Source organism: Pterocles gutturalis, unplaced genomic scaffold, assembly GCF_000699245.1.
Source record: "Pterocles gutturalis isolate BGI_N339 unplaced genomic scaffold, ASM69924v1 scaffold25219, whole genome shotgun sequence".
Classification (NCBI taxonomy): Eukaryota; Metazoa; Chordata; class Aves; order Pterocliformes; family Pteroclidae; genus Pterocles; species Pterocles gutturalis.
In genome coordinates, this window is record NW_010136632.1 from 1 (window position 1) to 22,393 (window position 22,393).

General features: G+C 42.3%; 1 protein-coding gene across 1 annotated transcript in view; it reads left to right on the forward strand.

Annotated features, from left to right (window-relative positions):
- The first annotated feature begins 4,768 nt into the window (after positions 1-4,768).
- Positions 4,769-22,393, forward strand: part of HS1BP3 (HCLS1 binding protein 3) — a 45,437-nt gene continuing 27,812 nt past the window's right edge. Inside the window, exons 1-3 of the mRNA XM_010082384.1 lie at positions 4,769-4,930; positions 14,368-14,575; positions 16,689-16,911. Of these exons, the coding sequence (XP_010080686.1) occupies positions 4,832-4,930; positions 14,368-14,575; positions 16,689-16,911 (530 nt within the window). The 5' untranslated portion in view covers positions 4,769-4,831. The remainder of the gene's footprint in view (positions 4,931-14,367; positions 14,576-16,688; positions 16,912-22,393) is intronic.

Here is a 22,393-nt window from a genome sequence, read left to right on the forward strand (position 1 = left end):
GTGGATTTGCCCCCCCGGGGCACTTCGGATATATGCGATTCATCGAGTTTTTTTAGCATTTCACAGCCGGGAGCGATGACTGTTGTCTGGGCCGTCCTGTGTAACACCGGCCGTTGGTTGCTGTCCTCCTGTGGTAACTCCTGTGGTAACTTTTTAGGGTTCTTTCCCTTCTACGTTGGTACTGCTGGGGACGCAACGTGTGCGCCCATGCTCCGGAAACATCTTTTCCTTGTCAGTATTTTGAGGTGGGTCAGAAAGAATTAAAGTTCATCCTGAAGCGTGCACCAGCGTCTTTGAGGCACGGTGTCTCCGGAGCTTTTGGCTGACCCCCGTTCCCTGCTGCCATTCCCTGCGCCCCGATCCTCGTGTCCCCCAGGCCGCAGGGAGCCCATCTGGCTGGAAGTCAGGTCAGGGATGGGCAAGATAAGTTTCTTCTGTATTCTCACCGTCTTGAAACCATGCCCTAGGTGGGTGCAGCAGCGCTGTTTCCAGTGGCGTTGAATTTTTAAAACCTCTGTTTTCCTAGATGTGGCAAATAAAACTTCAAGAGAGATCCCTCAAGAAGAAAACGCTTGTGGCGGTCTTTATAGAGAAATAATAGAGATCTCTCTCTCTTTTTTTTTTTTTTTTTTTTTTTCTCCTGTGAGATAAATTTGAGACCACATGAAAGCAGTTCCCTATCAGATGTGACATGAGAAACAGAAGTGTTGATTCAGCAAGGTCTTGCTTCACACATCTACCTCCTAGGACATAAGTAGCAAATATTTCAATCACATTAACTTCAAAGCCATTATTTTAATCCTTAAATATTTGGCTTCCTTTGGAGCAGTGGCCTTGAGCCTTCAAACGTATCTGACTTAACTCACATACGTGTTTTGTAGAACTGACTTTATGTTATGTTTAGCCTTGGAAATGGAAATCTGAACACCTGGATTTATTTTACAGTCAATAGACTTTACCACTTGCAAATTGTCCCAATGATACTGGAATGCTTTCAATGGTAATATTGGGTATATATGCATGGTGGGATTAAGTGCTTTAGCAAGTGAGTATATTTTCTCTCTTGTGAGATAAAATAGCTGTATAGTTGTGACCTTTTTCACTCTTCATACATACTGGTTTTGGCTTGGGAATAGGATTCCTAGTTGCCATGGTAATATAAATAAATAGCAATCTGTATACTTGTAGTTAGACTATATAGAGAAATAAAAATGTTTGCTGGATAATTTGTGTCTGATATTTTGCCTTCTTTTAATGAATAAACTAGTTGCACAGGTTTTTTCTCTTTTAGTATGACGTGGGTTGTCAGAGTTTAGTCCCTCTTGGGGTCACCCATGGAAGGAGGAGAGTTGTTGAAACTGGGTGCTGCTGATAGGGCTGCCTGTCAAAACAGAAAGTACAGAGTCCACTCTCCTGACCACACAGACACTGGAATAAAGTTTCTCTGGGCACAGTGCTTACATCCCTTACTTTGCTGTCTTGCTTAGCAGTGGCTGCTTTCCCTTCTCTCCCATCTTGGCCTTTCAGCACAGAAAACAGATTAATTAAAGTACAAAGCCTCTACATTATAGTAAATCAAAAGACAGGAATGAAAACCTGTGACTCTTCCGTGAACTGCGGAAACTGCTCTTTTCATCTGACTTTATTCTTTTATTCTGTCCCGTGCTGATCCCACCTGACCTGATTGTGCAAGCACAGTGTTGCTGGTATGAATGGTCATCTTGTGTTCGAGTGAAGAAAAGTTAACCATGTGCCCAAGTTTTCCCTGAACCATCTGTATTGTAGACAGAAGCATAACTTACAGATGTGCAAGCTAGATTTAAATAAGGAGTAGAAGCAATAAACCTGTGTGTCCAATTTGAACAACCAGCTTTCTCCTTTTGCTTCTTTTTTAAAGCTACTAATGTAAAAATAATTGTGTTTGATGTGAAAAATGCAATGAAACTATATTCTGTCGGGATTTGTAAGTACTGCTTCTGTTTGAGTAACAACAATAACAGTATCAAAACACCATGGCTGCTTATTTTGAAACTGAGGCATTGCAAGAACTAACGTGTGCTTTGGATATTATGCTGTATCTGCCTCAGCCTCCCTGCTGATTTCTGTTCATCTAGAATCATTTTTATATTTAAAAAACACACAATCCTGTTGCTATGGAAGAGATAATAGGGGTAGGATTTCTGTAAGAGATGATAGTGAGAGGGATCACAAGGCCTAAAACAAACAAAAATGTAGCTGTTCCCCCTACCTCTAATGGCTTGCCGTTACAGTCATTTTAGCTGAGACTTTTAACAACTTTAAAAGAAAAACCCTGGGTATAGGTACAGTACTTATTTACTTAATGACATTTTTAGAACTCTTTGATACAGCAGCTTTTACAGTGAAGTCATTGTTTTGTCCTCTCAGAACATCTGTACGTGGTTGGTGTTTTAAGCTAAGTAAGACCGGTCAGGAAGGATGGTTTACTGGTGTTTTTTCCTTTTATTTACATCAGAGGTGAAAAGCAAATTGATTTGTCATTTTTACTTTGTGGCCATGTCAAAAGAAGTGAGTCACTCCTGAGTACCATTTGACAGACTTTTTTGCTTTCATAGCTGCAGTCACAACTTTTGAGTGACTGCACACCTGGAGAACGTTTCCTCCACTTCAAATATATTCTGAAAACCCCAGATCCAGCTGATTTTACTGGCGCGTGTCCTTTGAGTCAGCATTTTGGCTGCCACTGAAGGAGTCAACACTCCCCATAATGACTGTTATGGGTTTGACAGACCACTGTGTGAAAGCCAGGCACCTATGTATTGGTACATAAGCACTATTGATTCTGTGTTTACAGCCCGACAGCGTGTAACTGAAAACAAAATTTTGTCTGTTAGTGTAAAGTCAAGTCCTTGGCTGGCAGAAAATGAGAACAGAATTGGAGCAAACAGAATGGCATTTGGGTATGAAGTATAAAATCTTGGCAGTGATAGAGCTGTTGTTAAAACCCTAATGTTTTAAACATGGCTTGCAAAGAAGATAGGGTACACAACCGGGCCTGTGCCCTTGTTTGTTGCTATCCAAGTTGTAAAGAACTCTCGAGATATTCCCTTTTAGAAGTTTTTTTATTCAGTTTTGCATTGGAGATTCAGAGGTTGCCTTCTTGGGAAAACTCAAGTTTCAAAAGAACTGGTCAAGTTTTGACATGATGAGAGGAGTCTTTTGAAATTTTGTTTGAAACTAGATTGTTTAAACCTCTTTAAAGTGTATTTTAAGTTTGTACGCCTCATGTATCCTTAGGTAAAGGGCACCTGTGTTAATGAATCTAAACTTCCTAAAGAAAGAGGGGAGAATTCCACAACACACCTCTGCAATCCACAGGAAGTCCAGGGAAGGTGGGACTTCATATTCCCCACAGGGCTAAGGCTAAAAAAATAAAAAGCATAAAAAAATGCTTAATGAAAAGTGGGGTTTTTTTAAATAGTTCCTTCTGATTTGATTAAAAAACATTCACACATAGAGAGGACGCACTCAGAGATGTGTTCAGAGAGTATTCAGTGCTCTGGATTCTTTCTGCTTCTGGCAGAGTACTTGGTCCAGCAACAGCAGTGGTGACTGTGCTGTGGCTTGGCATAGGGCTAACTTTGGGGAATTACTGATCAGTTTTGGTTTCTAGTCTATTGAAACAGACTGTTTATTTTGTTACCGTTCTCTTGTGCCACAACAACAGCTGCTTGGTCTTACTCTTGATGCATGAGCACTATAATATGATCCTGGCATTCCTCTTGCAAACACATCATAAATAATTCCTTGAGTGGGAATCCAGGGGGAAGCTGACACCACGGTTCAGTGCACCTGAACCTGTCAGGAGAAGAAAATGTGTTGAGTAAACTGCAGCAGCAGCTCCCTTGTTGCATTTTCGTCCAAGAGGAGCCATGGGTGGTTCTGACTGGTGGCAGGTCTCAGAGGTTAACACTGTGATTCTCTGTCTACTTTAACTGGTTGTGAAAGGACAGGTGGTTTTGTTTGTAGGATTTTCTGTGGGAAAGCTGAGATACTTTACCCTTTCTACTGTACACTTTCTGCTATTTGTCAAGAAGACTGTCAGTCAGACAGTCAAGACCAGAAGGCAGCTTCAAGAGATGATGTACTCCTTCAACTTGCTCATTCCTGATGGATGTTTGTCTCGTTTTCTGGATGACCTCCACAGATGGAAGCTGCATGGCTGTCCCAGAAGTCTGCTCCAGCATCTTCTCTTTGTATTTCATGCTTTAACCTAGTTCCCTGGTTGGCTCTTACAAGCCTCAGGTTGTCCCTGCACTCAGGCAAGCTCCTTCTTCCTTTCGTGACCTCTTTCAGCTATTGTCTCTGCCATTCCTGGGGATGTCCTAAGGCAAAGCAGAGATGGATAGGGCTTGGCGTGAATTGTAGTGAACAGACCTTTGCTTCAAAACAAGCCGTGATGAGAGATCATGGGATCTTCTCATCTTCCCTGATGGGTAGGACAGCACCTTCAACTCCTGTGGGTGAAGACCTGTGCTGAATGAATCCCCATCTTCTGTTCCCAGAAATGCTATGTTCCTGGCGTTTTATCTGCAGTGGCCAGTGGCAAGTGCTTTGGGATAGAATATAAGAAGCTACCCACGTCCAAATTTGTGTTGTTGCAGAGTGGGAACAGTGTTGGGGTAGGGTCTGTCTGGTGTCCTGCTATTGAACTGGATCCTTGGAGAGGGTGAGTTAAAAGTCTTTATGCCAATGCCTGAACTCTGCGTGTGTTTTCTTCCCTAGGCAAATTCAGAATACGCACACGGGGCTGGATTTGTCAGTGCCAGAATACCAGGAAATCCGTGGGAAGATGATGTCTGGCCACGTAGAATATCACATTGTCGTTGTTACCCGACTGCCTGCCTTCAAATCAGCAAAGCACAAACCTGAAGATGTAGTTCAATTTATGGTAAATGTTTTATCAGTGCTGTGTTGGTGATCACTTTCTTAATCAGCTTTGATTATTTTGGTCCTTATGTAGCAGATACTTTGTCATCACAGCCAAGGGTCAAGGTCCTTGGTAGGACAACAGAGTCTGTACCATTCCTGCAATAGCAGTATTATACATATATTAATTGAACTTTTTATTCCAGGAACTCAAAGCTATAATGACTGTTTGTTGTTGCCTGTAAGGTGTTTTGCATTATGGATCAACAAACAGAAACCAATTAAGCTTTGTATAAGTCCTGTTACAGCATTAGTTTCTCTGACATATGTATTAGCACTGGGACTTGGTACATAAATATGACATAAATATATAATAGGTTACTTGAATGGAGAGAGAATCATGTGGGGCAATAAGAGGAATTAAACTTGCAGTAGGTTTGCCTTGACCTATTAGCCTTGACATGATTTTTTAAATCCTTAGTAAGAGAGTTTTACAGGGAGGTGTCCATATAAAACATTATTGAGTTGGATTGCTTTTTCCATGATACCTACAAAGTAAAGGTTTGACAACATAGCACATGAGTTTCATTTCACCTGTTTTAAGTCATCTGTAGCATGTGCACGTCCACCTGAGCTGGCTCACCTGGCACTGTCTTTTGAGTCAGTGGAAAAAGGCGTGCTTAGGGTGTGTTTCATTTGATCTGCTTTAGCTGTCTGCTGACCACTCACAAGAAATGCATTTCTCTGTCCCTTGACTATATAGGGACTCTAAGGGGATGCACCCTGTTGAATGCTGTGAACATCTGCTCTCTTTAGGTGTTTTAGGCATAACTGTAATGTCAGAGTGGTGTGAGTGCGTGGTTACCTGGTAGACCATTAGCCCTAGTGTAACTCACACTCTGTAGAAGATAGCCGATAAATGGATATTTACAGTCTGATTTGCAGATAAAGTCGCATCTGTCAATGTTGGGAAGAGGTGCATGGTGCGATCTCATACATTTTACTGCACTCCTTATGCTACATAAATATGTAAAGGATGAGTGTCAGGAGGATGGAGCCAGGCTCTTCTCTGTGACATCTAGTGATAGGACAAGGGGCAATGGGTTCAAGCTGGAACATAGGAGGTTCCACTTGAATATGAGAAAAAACTTCTTCACGGTGAGGGTGACAGAGCACTGGAACAGGCTGCCCAGAGAGGGTGTGGAGTCTCCTTCTCTGGAGACATTCAAAGCCCGCCTGGATGCGTTCCTGTGTGATCTGATCTAGGTGTCCTGCTCTGGCAGGGGGATTGGACTAGATGATCTTTCAAGGTCCCTTCCAATCTCTAACATTCTGTGATCCTGTGATTCTGTGAAAAGCAGCAACCCTGGCATAGGAGTCTGTTCTGTTCTCCCGCCTCGTCCTTGACTGCTTTTTCACATTCTTGCAGTGCTTCCTTTCCCGTGCCAGTGTCATGTGGCTATTCTGTAACGTCAGCTGTAACTGTCCTGGCTGAAAATGGGCATTTAGGAGTTTGTATTTAGTGCTAATTTACACCTGTTTCTTGATCCTGCAAGTTGCACAGTCCCATTAAAGTTTGTCTTAGTACAGGGGAAGGGCAAGACATGGGCAGATAAGAGAAAGGGATGTGGAACTGCTTTTTTTTCTGCAGCAATGCCTGCTTATATTATGTAATATTTCCATGCAGCTCTGGGCAAGAAAGAACCTGACTAGACCTGAGGTGTTAAACTGGGCTATTGTCATCTAACGTTTTCCTTCGCTTAAGAAAAAGTAGATAAAATCAACTTGTCTATAAAGAGAAGAAACAAGACTTCCTATTTTCTACTGTGGCCTCCCTGCTCACTCCCTTGTCCACTCTCTGTAGGAGGATTTTTGGCACTTAGTTGCTCTTCTCAAGTGAAATGAACCTTTCTGATTTCTCTTTTCATCAGACCGCCTGACATTTCATTCTTCATGAAGAAGAAAACTATTGTAGTCTGACAGGAATAACGTTTATCTATTCAGATACATTTTTTTCAGCTAAGTCTGATATATAGTTTGGTGTATGAGAGTATTTTAAAACCCTGAGCTGGGAGGTTGGAGGATGGATGCTTTGCGTCATTTCATTCCAAAGAGTCTTTTCTCTGTATTGCTGGAAGGAACAGAGGGATTCACCTGTCCTAACTTATCTCTCTGTAAGGTGGATAATCTGGGTCTGCCCCTGCTTTTATGGTCAGTGGGAAGAAGGGGAATGAGGTGACTCATCTTCTGGAAATGCCTCTCTTCTTTGACCGTAAAGGGAAAGCATTCTACATTTTAGACAGCTGAGGTGGGGAGCTTCAACTCCAGGCTAAATGCTTGAGGCTCACTTGAGTTGCACACAACTCCCCGTCTATACCACCGGCGGTGCTCTGGGATTGTCCACCTAACCTTCAGAAGGCTGTGGGTCTCCCATAGGTTCTGTGTGATATTTGCCAGCCCCACACAAGCCTTTTGGATACCCCACAGCATCTCAGATGGTGTGAGATGCATGTCTTTAGGAGGAACAATCGTCTCTCTATGAGAGATGTCTGCATTTGCTGCAGATTTCTAAGCTCCCATCCCAGTCAGTGCAGTACTGTTGACAAGAATGTAGTTGAGCATGTATGGTGTGCAGGAATCCACTTTGCTTAATGTACATGCCTGGTACCATCTGAGAAGCCCTAAGTTATCCTAGATGTCTGCATAGGACTGGCAGACATGACACAAGACATTAAGGCATTGGCACCGTCCTGGAACAGAGCAAGGTGAGATGCTGCACACCACCAAAGGTACCACTATCTGCCTGTGTTCAGGTGAGCTGAGTTTCAGTCACAGCTTGCCAGAATGTAGTGACTAGATCTGACCATCATGAGAGCTGAGACACCTCCTGCACATAGGCAGTTGTCTTAACCTGGAGGCAAATCCCAACCCTGTGGCTGGCAGGGGAGGTGAGTTGCACGTGTAGTGTCTGCGTTGTGCCCTGTTCTGCTCAATGTTGTACCAGCGCAAACAAGAACCACCACCCTTCCCCAGAGAGTCTGCAGGTGCAGTGTAAGGGAACAAGGTGACTGGGGAACAGCAGGGAAGAATGAGGGTACATTGGGCAGCAGGTCAAACACATCAAATTTGTATAGCAGGGGAGAGAGGGGAGACATCTGAAGGAGGAAAAAGAATTCCTATTCTGCCTTCGCAAGTATGCGAGCAGGATGGGAGAGGGAGCTTACTTTTGCTGTTGTTGAAATTATCAAATCTGAGAGGCTGGTGGAAGGAGCCAGTGTCACAGTGCTGACAGGTAGGTTAGAGAAGACGAGTAGGTGTGGCAGGATTTTCCAATTTTGTCTACCTTAGGAGCCAGGTCTGTGTTTTGAGACCGTTTGTCTTTTTCTTCCTCCTCCATCCCTTCTTTCTCTCCCTCAAGTATTAGCTAAATTGATTTTCCTGGTCTAGCTGTTCTTCCACCTGCTTCCAGCTGAAGGGAGTTCCCTGCATGCTCAAGCCCTAGGTGGCAGCAGCAGAACTGGTTTTCTGTGTTAGGCTGTGAGCAACTGCAGGCAGTGATGTAACTGAGCAGCATTTACTGTTCAAATAGCTTCTCTGTATCCCCTGGAAAAAAGATGGTGAGCAGGACAGAAGCATCATCTAAGCTAGCTGTGACCTCTGGGCTGTGATTTAGACCTCACTGGATTGAGATATGTTAAGGTGCTATGGCCAAAACCAGATGAATATCAAAAAGATTTCAGATCTGACCTGTGTAGTTACGGGCCTTTACTGTGGGTCTAAACAATGTGGAGTTCCCTGTTCCCCTGCCTTAATGGGACTATGCAAAATCAGTATCATAGCATTTCTAATTGAAACATTTGTGAAGCATTGACAGAAGAAAAAATTAATTTCTGTGATGACTTGCAGATCTAAATTCTTAGAAACTGGAGGGATTTTTTTTAATTTAAAAAATGCCATTTGTAAAATAGGGCAAATGGGCTGTAGAACTGCTTAGCTTTGAGGTTATATTTGGTAATTGAAGGAAAACTAGGTTGCATTTCTTTTAAAGGTCAGAATATTCTTGCCCTGTCGAAAGGGTGAAATTGTTTTTATCTTTGGTACTGCATCAGAGGTACTGCTGCAAAGGTCATATTTAATTATTGCCTGTAGATCTGCCATTTTCCATGAGAAGAAGAGGAAGAGGTTTTGTTTTTCTTAAATGCATTTCTTCTAGCCACACCTTACCTGTTTTGGCAATTAACCTGTCTCTTCTCAGCCTTATTAAAAATCCACTCAGCCTATAGTGCCTTCTCTTCCTATTTGTGCCTACTTTAATTGCTTCTTTTTTACAAATTATTTTTGTTAGTCAAGTTTGTTCATTTTCAAAGCTGAACAAATAACTATTGGTGCTTGACAGGCACAGCACATTTTTGGGAGGAGTTTACTGTAGAACTGTCTTCCTCTCATAAAATGAGGGGGTGTAAATACGTGGGTGTGTATTCATCTATGTTTTCATCATTGCCTGTTTGCATATGTTTGCCTTCTTTCTGTGGGCCTCAAAATCTGTGCATTGGAGTGGCTGTTTCCTGACCATATAGGTGTGTTGTGAAGATAAATTCCTTCACATTATGACCTCTGTGATGTGAGAGGGCAAAAAAATCCCTGCTCAGTGTAGCAATAGGTTCAGGAGCCGTTAAGAATTCACATTGATTAAAAAGAAATATTACTGTGCTTGCTCTTCTGCTGGGCAAAACAGGTGGGGAGAACAGCGTGTGGTCATGTAATTAAAATCTATCATAATGCATACCCACGAGGTCACCAAGCAACATTAATTCTGGTATGGCTTGAATCAGGAGCCTACAAGTGAAAGCCTGGTTTGTGCTCTCTGTGAGAAGGGATGCTTTTGATTCCTGAACCAAAGCTGGTGGTTGTATAAGGCACAATGTTGCTGTACCTTCGTTTTGTGACAGTGTTAAGAAGTGGGCTTTGTAAAAATAAAGTCACAGTAGCTGTAAGTATTTAATGTAATACTATAAAATCGAGAATGCTCTTCACTAGTGTGCACTGGCTGGCCAAAGGGCTTGAGTTACCTCTGTCTGAGGCTTCCATGTCATAGAAAACCTTGCAGCAAATATAAAGCATATGAAGACAAGTTTGAGGTCAGAAATTAAAAGGAGCCTAGGGAAAGGAGACATTAAATCCCATTAATACCAAGTGGGATCAAATTCTCCTATGCACATCTGAGAGTCGCAGGCTTGTATCCTACAGGCATTCTGGTGTGTGTACTTTCATGTATGAGGTTCTCCTGAAGAAGGGGGTAAGGCATATGCATGAGATTTAAGGGATTATCAGCAAACTTCAGGCTTTCACTTTGAACTTCCTGGTGGTTTTCTTAACCTTCTAGCTATATTTGATCATAGTCAACTTTCTTATTTGTTCCTGGTGCAAAAAATAGTCAAACCCATCCCTGTTGCTCTTTCAGTTCTATGTTGGATGTTAATTGTTATAGGCAAATAGAGTCTTGACCTGGCAAATATGCACATGCTTTGCCGTATTTGCGTGATTAACTCTTTTGAAGTGAAGTAGATTGAGCCTTTGATATTGTGACTTGACAGCACTCCTTGAAGTGAGTGCACTCAGGCTGACTTACAGGTGGTGGGGGTTTAGCTCAACAGTATTCACAGAGTTCAGTTAGAGGCATGGAGAGGGAGGGGGCAATTGCAGGATCAAGACCTAGAGGAATTACAGGCAGCAGAAGAAAAATATTTGAATGTTAATCAAATGGGACTTTGTTTACTTAATGGGATTAATAAAATGGTTTTTAGAGCAGCAGTTTTCTTTTATCCTGACATTTTGGGCCATAGGATCCATCAGCTCTTTTCAAAGGGTTGTGAGTGGTAACCAGGATAAGCAAGATTTAATTTTGTTACATGCAGATATGCCTTTCTTCTGGAAAATTGTGAGAGGATGTCAAATTGAAAGGGTCTAGGATTCTCACAGCAGAGTAGTGCTTCCAGACTGGAAAGGTGTGAGAATGCTCTGCACGATGCGTGGGACTCAACCTGAGAAAAGACGCTCTGCAAGACGTGGCTGGAGCTGTGTACGGCCCCTGCATTGCCTCTGTGCTGATGCATCCATCTCTGGGATCCCCAGTACAAGAAAGACATGGACCTGTTCGAGCAGGTCCAGAGGAGGGCCACGAAGATGATCAGAGGGCTGGAGCACCTCTCTGTGAAGAAAGGCTGAGAGAGTTGGAGTTGTTAGCCTGGAGAAGAGAAGGTTCTATGGAGACCTAATATTGTAGCTTTCCAGATATATAAAGGCAGCTTATAAGAAAGATGGGGACAGACTTTTTTACCAAGGCCTGTAGTGACAGCACAAGGGGTAACAGTTTTAAACTTAAAGAGAGTAGATTTAGATTAGATCCTAGGAAGAAGTTTTTTCCTCTGAGGGTGGTGAGGCACTGGCCCAGGTTGCCCAGAGAAGCTGTGGATGCCCCATCCCTGGAGGGGTTCAAGGCCAGGCTGGATGAGGCTTTGAGCAACCTGGGCTAGTGGGAGGTGTCCCTGCCCATGGCAAGGGAGTTGGACTAGATGAGCTTTAAAGGTCCCTTTCAACCCAAACCATTCTGTGACTCTAAATCCACCAGTCTGAAGTTGTTGGGTTCAGACAGTCTTATTGCTGCATTTCCAGCGCCAAAACCAAGGTAAAGATGGCAGTAGTGTTGAGTGAAGATGAAGAGGAGCCAGCAGCAGCCAGGATTTGAGGCAGAGGGATGGCAGGCAAGGAGCTGCAGTCAGCAGGGGCTTGCTGGGGCCAGCTTTGGTCTCTTAGCTAAGTGAGGCATGGTTTGGGCTGGAGATGCAACATCTTGCCTTTTGGGAGGTTATCCCAGCAGAGGGCATCCCTACACTGTTGGATATTAGCTTGCATGGTGTGCTGCGGGCTTTTGCTTAGCATATTAGTATGCTGTGGATATAATGTTATCACGCTTTGTATGCTGTGTCGTGTGTTATGGTTGGTGTTGTTGAAAGCCCACGCAGGTTCACAAAGGCTCAATTAGCGATAGGATGCGAGGGTGTGCATTTGCTTTAGGTTCAATGGTGTAATTAGACAGAAATTGAGATTTGTGAATAATTTACAGAGTTTGATAGAGGAGGAATTACATGGGAAAAGAAATATGTTTGTATGTCTCAGTGCAGTGTTACTTTTTGAGTATTTAAAGGCTGTATTGGCACAGTTTTGTTGATTGGCTGCTGTCTTGTAATGCTTTCAGGCATTAATTTGTTATTTATTATTGACATTAATTAGATGTTAAACATTTTTTCACAAATCAGACAATTTTTTTTTTCTGAGTGGAGGGTAATATTGTTTATTCTTTTGGAAAAGTACCAGTGAATTCTTTACTGTGCTTACAAAGTATTTTTGGGAGGGGCTCTGGTAACATACCCTGTTCCGAGTGCTACTGGGACCTAGCAAACAAGAGTTGTGCAGCAATTCAGAAATCTCAGAATTGCTTTTCTGTCTGGTTTTGGGGTATCTTTCAAAGGGAGGACCTCTTTATTGCCATCATTTTAGTACTTGGTTGATGAATTGCATGTCAGATCCTGCATGTGGAGCACCACGTTGCTCACGCTTACCTGCGTTCCTTACAGGAGAGAAGTCTAAAGTTCTTGTTTTTCATTCCCCTGTTGACTCAGGTTTGGTTTTGTGCTTCAGATCTTTCTTGCAGAGCTGCTTGCCTTTTGTGACTGGACACTGAACCCACAGCAAACACTGTACAACTGAAATGCAAATATTTTTCAGATCAGCTAGCTTGATTGATAATTACTGCGAAAGGCAGGGAAGCATGAATGCTAAGGTGGTTATTGCTCTTTATGGCTACATCTGATTTAGCAAGCTAGTAGAGGTTTGTCTGTTAATGTCAGGAACTGTTCTCTGGGCTGGAGGGCAGCTAGCACAGTCTGGCTGCATCCATAGTATGAAACTTTCTTGCCATCTGCAATGGCCAACAGTACCCAAACTGGCCACTGTGTGGTCCCTACAGGCTAGATCTTGGGCTAGAAGGAGAGCGCCAGCTGCCAGGAGGCAGCACTGTGCCGGACGTTGTCAGGTTCTAGTAGACTCTGTAAGGTTCCTGATAGATGTTCTCAGGTTCCAGCACCTAGGAATATGCCCTGATACTGTTTAGTTTGCTAGTATAGATGCAGTTTATGCATTCTGGGTTAATTTATAACTTGTGTCCCTTCTACTTCTGTGCTTTTTGTTGGGATGACTTTCTTATATCACTGTGTTGGTGGAAGAACTCTGCCTTCTTCCATCCCAAGATGTTGTGCTTGAGTCTTTCCATCTCTTATGTTGCAATATTAGTTAGGATTCACTCCGCTAGAGTTCACCAATATACGTTACAGGAGGATAAGAGCTGGACCCTCGTAGAGGATCTGTGCCGTACACACTCCACTAGAACTAGTTTTCTGTATTTTTTTTTTTTAATGTAACTCTGTATTCGTTGAAGCACATTAATAGATTATGGGGCCATGGAAGTCCATGATTAATATATTGTCTATATAATACAGTCGCAGAGCATGACAGTCACTCTCCATTGCGCCTGTAACGTCACTTAGAGATAGGGTTTTGTTTGTGTGTGCTTTTTGTGTGTTGATTTTTTGAGGTACTGAATTCAAAACTTAATGTGGCATGGAAGCCACACCATTTCCAATCAGCATTCCCACGGTTATTGCTTTCCTAGTAATATCTTGGGCCTTATTTCTCTTCAGGCTTCCTGTCTTTGTCTGCAGAAGGAATTACTCCATTCACTGTTGGCATCTTCTCCCTGTATGAGAACCTGTAGTCCATAGCCAAGTTGGTGATTTTTTACTTTCTCATGGTTAAACTGAATAGTCAGGGGTCAGCTGAGGTCTTTGCCCTTCGGTTTCTGTATTAGGTGCTCTGCACGGCAGGAAATGTGCCAGTTTTTCAGACGTTGCCAGCCAGAAGGGCACTGAAGCCCATCTGGACTGAGAAATGGATCTTCTGGCTCAATGGGGAAAGGATTCAGGCTGCTTTCTCCATCAGATACATGGCTGGGCTTCTCTTCCCTCCCATCTCTCAGGGCAGGCATCATGTAGCTCATTTTTAGTGGACAAGGATTTTTGCTGTCAGAGAAAAGTATCTGGAGGAGTGACCTTCACAGTATTTCATTAGTTGACAAGTCAGACAAATGGACTCTGGGTATCTGGCAATGATATCAATTCCATTAGGGAGCAGATTTTAATAACGGAATTAGAAGACCAGCATCAATGCTTGGGGATTCACTGTGTAGATAACAGGCTTTTACTAGGCTGTATGTAAAGCTCCTCAGTAATACGTGGTTTTCCACTTCAGTGTCCAGGGTTAATGTTTTATAACACTTAAACTGATGTTTTGCTGATCATGTCTCCCCTGTGGAGAAGCTTACCCAGGCAGCATGTTTCGTTGCAGGTTTCCAAGAAGTACAGCGAGATAGAGGAGCTCTACCAGAGGCTGGCAGCACGATATCCACAGGTTTCTCTTCCACTCTTGCCTAGAAAAGTTCTCTTCGTGGGGGAATCTGACATCTGTGAACGAAGAGCTATGTTCAATGATATAATGAAATTCATCGCAAAAGATGAGGATCTAGCAACGAGTCCTGAGTTACTGGAATTTTTAGGTAACTGAAAGATGTGAGTGTCCCCTCTCCCATTGATAAAAGCATTATTCAGTTCTTGACTCAGGTAGTCAGAAACTAGAGAATGCCAGAATAAAGACTGGCACTGAAAATATTATCTTGTGCATCTACAGTGCTGCATAGGGATGTTTGCTAGTGTTTTCTCCTCTTCTTAGTGGACACGTCTCATTCAGAAGCGTTGATACCACAGTGCTCGCCTTGAAGATATCTATCCCACCGTCTCTGATTTCCCTTAGGCATATACCTAAGCTGTGATTCAGAACACATAAGTTTAGAAGGATAAATAATCATATATTGTTAGTGGAGAGATGGACCCTAAAGGGACAGCACAGGGTCTCACTTATTGATCAACCGATCCACATTTTGTCTGTTTTTCGTTCCTAATAAGATTGCTAGGTCTTGCTGAAGAGGGTCCTAGAGCAAGTTATTGACCCTGAGAAAGATTTGAGTGAAAGGCAGATTCTTTGGCAGATTCTTTATAAGTTAAACCCATTCTGTGACTTTTTTTTTTTTTTGTTTGTTTTTTAGTTTTTTCCTTAGCCTCATGTCCAGCTCTTGTTGCCTTTTCCCATGATTCACATAGTTCTTTTCTTATGTTCCTTGGGCATAGCAGGGAGTCATCAAATGAATGGAACAGATGGGCTCTCTGCTATTAATTCAGCTGAGAGCTGCTGAGCAGGGAGTACTGCAGCCTGGTGCTGTGCAGGTTTCTCAGTGTAGCGTCAGTTTTAAGGAAGTAACGTTGCAAGGTGCTAGCAAGTCACCATGTGTGAACAGCTGATTTTGCAAAAGTGTCAAGTGAGGCCAGCTTAGAAGTTCTGTGAGAATGACAGCTTCCTAAAGTCGAGGGGGGCAAAATTGCATAATATTTGGCAAAATCCTTTTTGCTAATATGGTTTTGGAGTGGGGTTTTTTGTTTTGCTTTTTCTTTTTTCCGTGACAGTGTTCTCTTGAAAGTAGACCCCTTGCACAGAGACTTCAGAATTCATATTGATTCATCTTTGTATGCTGCTTAACCTAACCGTGGTGCATATGTCTACAGCTGAAATAGTCTGAACTGTCTTTATGCTGTGGACAGTATGGAGATTGGGTGCAAGTAATGTGACCTGTTCGTCGAAATCTGCCATAGAATAATGTCTCACCCTACCAAACCAGCTGGAATTCAGTACCTACGCTGCAGATTCTCAAGCTAGTTGTGTACACTTTCCTTACAGATGCTGGAAACATAGTTGATATGTTCAGGAGTGTTTAGGGAGAATCAACATGGTAAAACACAGGTGACTGTGGTGATAAGATAAACAGCATCCTAGCATCCACTGCCTACCCTGACCAGCACTCTCTTGTCTGTAAAGGGAGCATAGGACCACTTGCTCAGTGTAGACACCCACGTTTAGTCAGTTAAATCTACTCTGGTGATTTGGCAGATGCAAGCATGAAAAGCTGGGTGACATAAGTCTCCCATGTCACATTGCTTTAACAGTCAAAATTTGACTGAAACAGTTGAATTTGCTCAGTTGGATGGATCTTGCATACTGAAGGGAGTTAGAAGTTCAGGCTTCATTTTTGAGTGTAAATTGAAGAGCTGCTCTGGAAACTTCCGTGTTGTCCAATGCTTTAATTTTAGCCCAGGTGTATTGTAACAAAAAATGGACTTTATCTTAACTAGCTATGTGAAAGTTAGTTACCTACATCTAAGGAGAGTATGGCCTCTCTGTAGCCAGAAGAGAGATACAGGCACTTCAGAGGGAAACTCCTTCTCAGACAGCTTTATTTGGATAGGATGAATCACCACATGGAAATTCTATTGTTTCTGTTGAGTACAGAAGGAACATATAAACAAATTAGACATGTGCTGCTATGTCTCAGATAAAGTCCGTTTCCTCTGTCTTTCTCTACTTAATTACTTTACATCAGTAAACATATCAGATACATAATGACACATCACTGGATAGAAGGGACAGTCATGAATGTTGAAATTGTTTGATTGTGCCCTTCATTCCCCAAACAAAGCCATCAGGAACAGGTGCAAGGTATTAAATGAAACATAGTTGTTATCCTATGTACTCAGTTTTGCATCCATTATTGTATTTTGCAGGAACAAAATCTGCTAGCGCCATGGACTTCAAGAGTAAAAACATTCCTGATGACAAGGAGAATGAAGATGAAGAAAATGAGGCATTGGATTTTTTCAAAGAGGAGACAATACCTGACTTAATCTCACATCTTTCATTGGTGGAAAATGCCAAAAAAGGGGAGAAAAAAGAAGAGGAAGAGGAGGAAGAAGTGGAAGAAGATTTAGACCCTCTTGGTCTAATCAGGTATGGCTGGTAGTGCCTTTGTTATTTAGTTTTTAGCCTAGTTTTCTAAACAAATAAGTCTGTTCTATGTCACTGTCGCCTCATCCGAAAATTTTATAACATCAACCACTTTCAGATGACTTTCACAGAGGAGGAGGGGCCTCTGCAGGTCATGAAGGTCGTGCCTCAATGGAGGGAAGAGATTTTGTAGTCCCTCTTTGCTGGATTCCTCATTGTGAATGCCTTGATAACAGTCTCAGCTACAGTGGGCACTTTACTGGAAATTGCAGGGTCCCACCGCAGAACATAAAGCCATCAGGGTCCATTGGATGTGCTGCTCTGGAGTACACTGGTGTTTACAGTGTCTGGAAACTGCTTCAGAGCTCACTTGTGTCTACACGGAGGTAAAGTTATAGCAGTGTAAAGATCAAAAGAGCCAACATTTCCATCATGGTGTATACAAATGGGCTTTTATTTCCTTCTTCAGTTATCTGAAGGTGTCACATACTAAATGCTGCTAAGGCATAAGCAATAACAGCTTGAGAAACACTAAATGAATCAAAGCTTGCTGTAGTTAGTATCTGGGTTTGCTTATGTGTCCAATAATTTTCAGACAGTTATTTTCTTCACTTTAAGAGGGAATTTCTCAGTTCCCCAAAAGATTTCTCACTACTGAAGCCTGGAAGCAACTTTAGTTTCTCAGTGGCTGGGATCATGAGTAGTGACTACTTTTTTTAGGGTGTCTCAGGCTTTAGATGCCCAAGTAGAAAAGGCTTAGCTGTTCCTGATCTTCAGTAAGTTGACTGACTCAACTGAGTTGTTTCAGCCACCCACAGCCACCAGGCACTACTGAATGTTCTTTGTATTGGCCACAGACAGTGCTTTCAAAATGCTTCTTCATAGCAATAGGCAGTAACTGATAGTAACACTAACAGAGCCCACTCTTGGTGTTACCCAATTACCTTGAATCATTTCCAAGGGAATAATTCACTCCAAGCTTTAAGCTGGAGTCTCCAACATTAAGTTGGGTCAACCGCAGTGATTAATACTGGAAGTGCCATTTGGACTTTGCTCCTGCTATTATAATTGCATGTAATTGTTGATGCCCAGATAGCATCCTTTTTACTTGAAGTATTTAATGCTTTACATATCCCCAGAAAACTTTAAATATTGTTCTTTTGACAAAGCATGTGCTTAATTACTCAGCATCAAAATTATTCTTTTGTTGAAGAAGAGTTTAAAAAATTTAAATAGCTATTTACAATGAGAAATTAGATAAAGCAGTACTTCCCACAGAATGGTCCTTAGCTGGTAAGTTTACAAAAGAAGCAGTCCTTTTTTGGATAGGAAAATGATCTATTGGGTTAGCAAATGCAATGTTGTGTTTTCCGACTTACAACAAGTATAATCTGTAAAGAACTTGCTGTGCCAAAACAAGCAAGAAGTTTGCTTTTCTGCTTCGCACAGTTTGACATCGCATTTGAAAGTCTTGATTAGTTTGGTCTTTTCATACATCGAAGGATGACAAGATCTGGTATTTAATCCTCATTTAGTTTGTTGCTTCCGTTCCTTTCAAGAACAGAATTCTAACCGAATCAGAATAACTTATTTTATGTGAGAAGTGTGGTGTTCACTGGTGTGGAGCTGCAGCATGGTATGTTATGCAGTCAGATGTTTTTCAATCTAAACCAGTGGTTTGCCATCTATAAAAAAAAAAATCTCCGTATGTGTTTATTATTATTTTTGTAAATCTCACACATACAGTATCGGGGCAGAAATATGAAAGTGGAAAGAAGAATCCTGAATCTGACTTTATATTTTCTCTGTTCTCCTGTAACTCACCCTGCTCCCATGGAAGATGTTTTCAATTCACATCAATGGAGATCAGATCGGACATAAGCATGGTGTCCCATCTTTGTGTCATCTAGTAATAGATGTCTAGGTAAGAGAGCAAAGGCAGGAGCTTAGCTGTCATTTTCTGGTGACAAGGTGTCTTCTATGCCTGTTAAAATAGTAGGTGCTTACATACTTTAAAGAGGGAGCTTGCAGGCCTCACAGCTTTAGTGCTTCAGATGTGCATGAAGTTACTTTGGGCTGGGAGTGAATAAAAAAGGAGGTGATGCAGACTGGATAAATACGTTCAGTAGTAAACTGCTTCCTAATTCCTAGTAAATTCAAGTTAAAAAAAAAAATAAAATCCATGATCCTTTCCCCTGTGCAAAAGCTTTGAAAAGATGTAAAGTCAGCACAGAAACAAGCCAGTCCATTCCAAGCCGTATCAGTGGCCAGGGTGCTTTGAGCAGCAGAGCTCTGACCTAAACTGAATCATTTGTTTGGCATAGTCTTATAGGTTTTTTTCTTTCTGGATGAGGATGAAACTTCTCCAGTAGCACAGGCCTCCGTATGTTGTCAGCACGCTTCATTTGGTAACAACTTTTCCTCCTGGGCCTGAAGGCTGTGACTTGGATTTGGCCCAGCACTGCTGCTGTGCTTCTGAACCACCAGATATCCAGTTAAATATGCTGGCCTTAGGGGTAAAATGCTAAACTAGGGTCTTTTCTTCTGTTTTTTTACTGCTGGTGATCATCCAGGTGGAAGCTTATAATGGTCTGGTTCCTTTGCCTGGAGGAGACATCCCAGTTGTGCTGATTCTCTTCCTTGCATTCAAGGCTGTGTCTGAGTTGGTCTTTCATGTCTGGTGGGCGACTCACTTGCCAATTCTGCTCTTCAGCTTTCGTGGGTATAAATGATGGTCTACAAATTTAGTATTTCTCTGCTCTATGATTCTCATGCCCAAAAGTTTCCTTTCTATGTTAGCTGGGTGATCTTGGGCCATGTCTGGGATTCTTAACAACAGAAAGACTTTTTTTTTTTTTTTTTTTTCCAAATCAGGGACATTTCAAAAACCCTAATACATATTTCTGACTAAGTTTTCAGCTTTTAACACCCCTCCTCCTTTTTTTCTTTTTCCCCAGGCCTGGTTCTTCCTAGAATAAAAGATGCTCGAAACTCAAAATTAGGTTACATTTATGGGGTGCAGGGTTGAAATTAATTTGAAATATATTTTCCAGAGGTGTACTTTCTCCTCTTCACCCACTGCCCTTGGTAGTTTGCGGTATTGTTGTTCCAGTATATTGTCACCAGTTACTCTGCAAGATTTCTACACATAGACATGTGTAGAAATCTTTTCAGCTTTGGACAGAATATGCAGGTCCTGTGAGAACAAACATTCCTAAAACAGAGTAAGATGATCCTTGGACATCAGCTGTGCAGCAGTGAATGAATATAGTGTACTCATTTTTTGTAGCAGTGGCACATTTTTAGCTCTATTTCATTTTTCTTGGCAGTGTAAGTGTACAAGAACTTGTAAGTCACAAGGCTGTCATAGCCAAACTATTTTTTTTTTTTAGGTTATAATGTCTTTTTTCTTCTTTTTCTTTTTTTTCTGGTAAGCCACAATCATTAGAATATCCCTTTGTTAAAATGTTTCAATTCAAGTGTAAAATCAGATATGTATTTTACTCCACATTGTAGTGAAAATATTATGTATATTGACTTATATTTGTCTCTATTGTTCTCCTTAAAGTGAGTGCAATACCACTCTTTATCACTCTTCTTTAAATCCGTCTATCTCAACATTTGCAGATACGTATTTTTAAGTACTTAGTAGGCCACCATGGGGCTTTGACAATATACCTGGGTTTTTAGAGGTGCAGTATCTTTTAACACTGCTGTCTTTTAAAGGATTTTCCTCATAAGCTGCAAAATGGTACTGTGTGGCTCGTCACAATTGCAGGGGTTTCTCCAACTGGAATGCTTGTGGGAATGAAAGAAGCAAGAACACTAGATCCGAAAGAGGCTAATCCTCTGAAGGGAAGGGCATGGAAGACAGCCACAAGATGGAAGAACTATTCACCTGGAGCTAGGATATTCTTGATGATACTGCTGAAAATTCTGCAGTGGAAAAAGGTGTGATTTGCCAGTGGTTTGAGAGGAGATTTGGACGGAGTGAAGAGAGCTGTGTGAAGCAGGAATCCGGAGCAGCATCAATGCTAGTCAGCTCAGCCCTGCCAGGGCACTTTGGCTAAGGCTGACTGGGCAGTATCTGCCATGTCTATACCGTTACATTCTCCTGTCCTCCAAATGAGGTTTGCTACGTCCAGAATGCTCACTGGAAATAGCTGCTGGGCTGTGATTAGGATGGTTTGGGAGAAGGCATGTCCCATGCCAGGCGAGTACCAGGGGCTTCCCTAGCAGATGGATTGCTGAACTGAGTTCTGTGCTCAGGCCCAGAGTGTGAAGGAATTACTAAAAAAATTATTATGGCCCTGAGCTCCTCTGCCCACAGGGGTTAGCTTTCTGCCTGCTGCCATGTTTGCTCCCAGTCTGCCCTAAGGGTTCCCTAGGGTTTTGCTTTCTGTAGAGAATTCAGGCAAACAGCTGCGGATTCTTTTACTTGATCCAAGCAGGATCGAGTCAGTGCATTTCGAGCTCTGAATCTTAAAGCAATTTAAAAGACACATCACAGTGACTGAATTGGGTTTTGTCTTCCCCCTCTGTGGATGAACTATGCAGTTTTATTGTTTGTAGGTTGAAGCCAGGAGCTTTAGCATGTGTCTCCTCTTCACTTTGTAGTTAAAGCAACTGAATTTAGTACTTGTGTTCAGTTTACTCCAATAAACCTGAGACAGCAGCTAATTAATACGATTCAGAACCATCTCCTCTGAATAAAGCAGACACAATTTTGCAAGAGGAACATGGCTGTTTTATGGGTTGAAGCATGCAGCAGCCCTTTCAGTTCATGCATTTCTTCAGCTGCAATTAACTTCTGAAGTAATATTTGTTCACCATCTTGGGAGAACCCACCTTTTCCTGTGCTTTCCTTTCCTGTCTTCATCAGCTCTCTGCAGCCCTCGCGGGAGGCTCTCCTCCGCACGCGGTTCCCTCCCTTCCGTCCTTTTTCTTTTGCCTCCCTAAATCTTACAGTGATAGCATATCTCCCCTCAGCCCTAGGTTATTCCTGACAAACTGCACAAAGCCCAGAGGTGGGTGTTCCCCAGGCAAGGGCTCTTCTGTCTCCTCCTGGCTCCTGGAGAGCTTCTGTCTCCACTTTCTACCTTTGCTATTGTTTCAGAGGATTTCCCCTTGTGGCTTCTACTCATCCAAATTTGTGCCTTTCCAGAGGAATAAAGACATGTGGCTGGGCGGAAGCTTTGCATCTGTTGTGTTTAAATGCAGATACAGCTAAGTCCTGATAACAGTTAGGAAGGGATGGGGCTGGCGAGGGCTGAACTTCTGTGGACCTGCTCCCAAAAGTTTTTAAAAGCTTTGTAGATAGTTGTTGCTGGGGTCAAGCTCAACCACCCCTGGTGCCAGAGGTTTGCTGTTGCTGGTTTAGTTGGTAAGGAGATTATTAAAGGATTTGTGGCCTTTTCTGGCTGCAGGTGAAATGGGCGATGGCTTTGAGCAGCAGATTGGCAGGGAAGGAGCAGCCAGGCAGCCA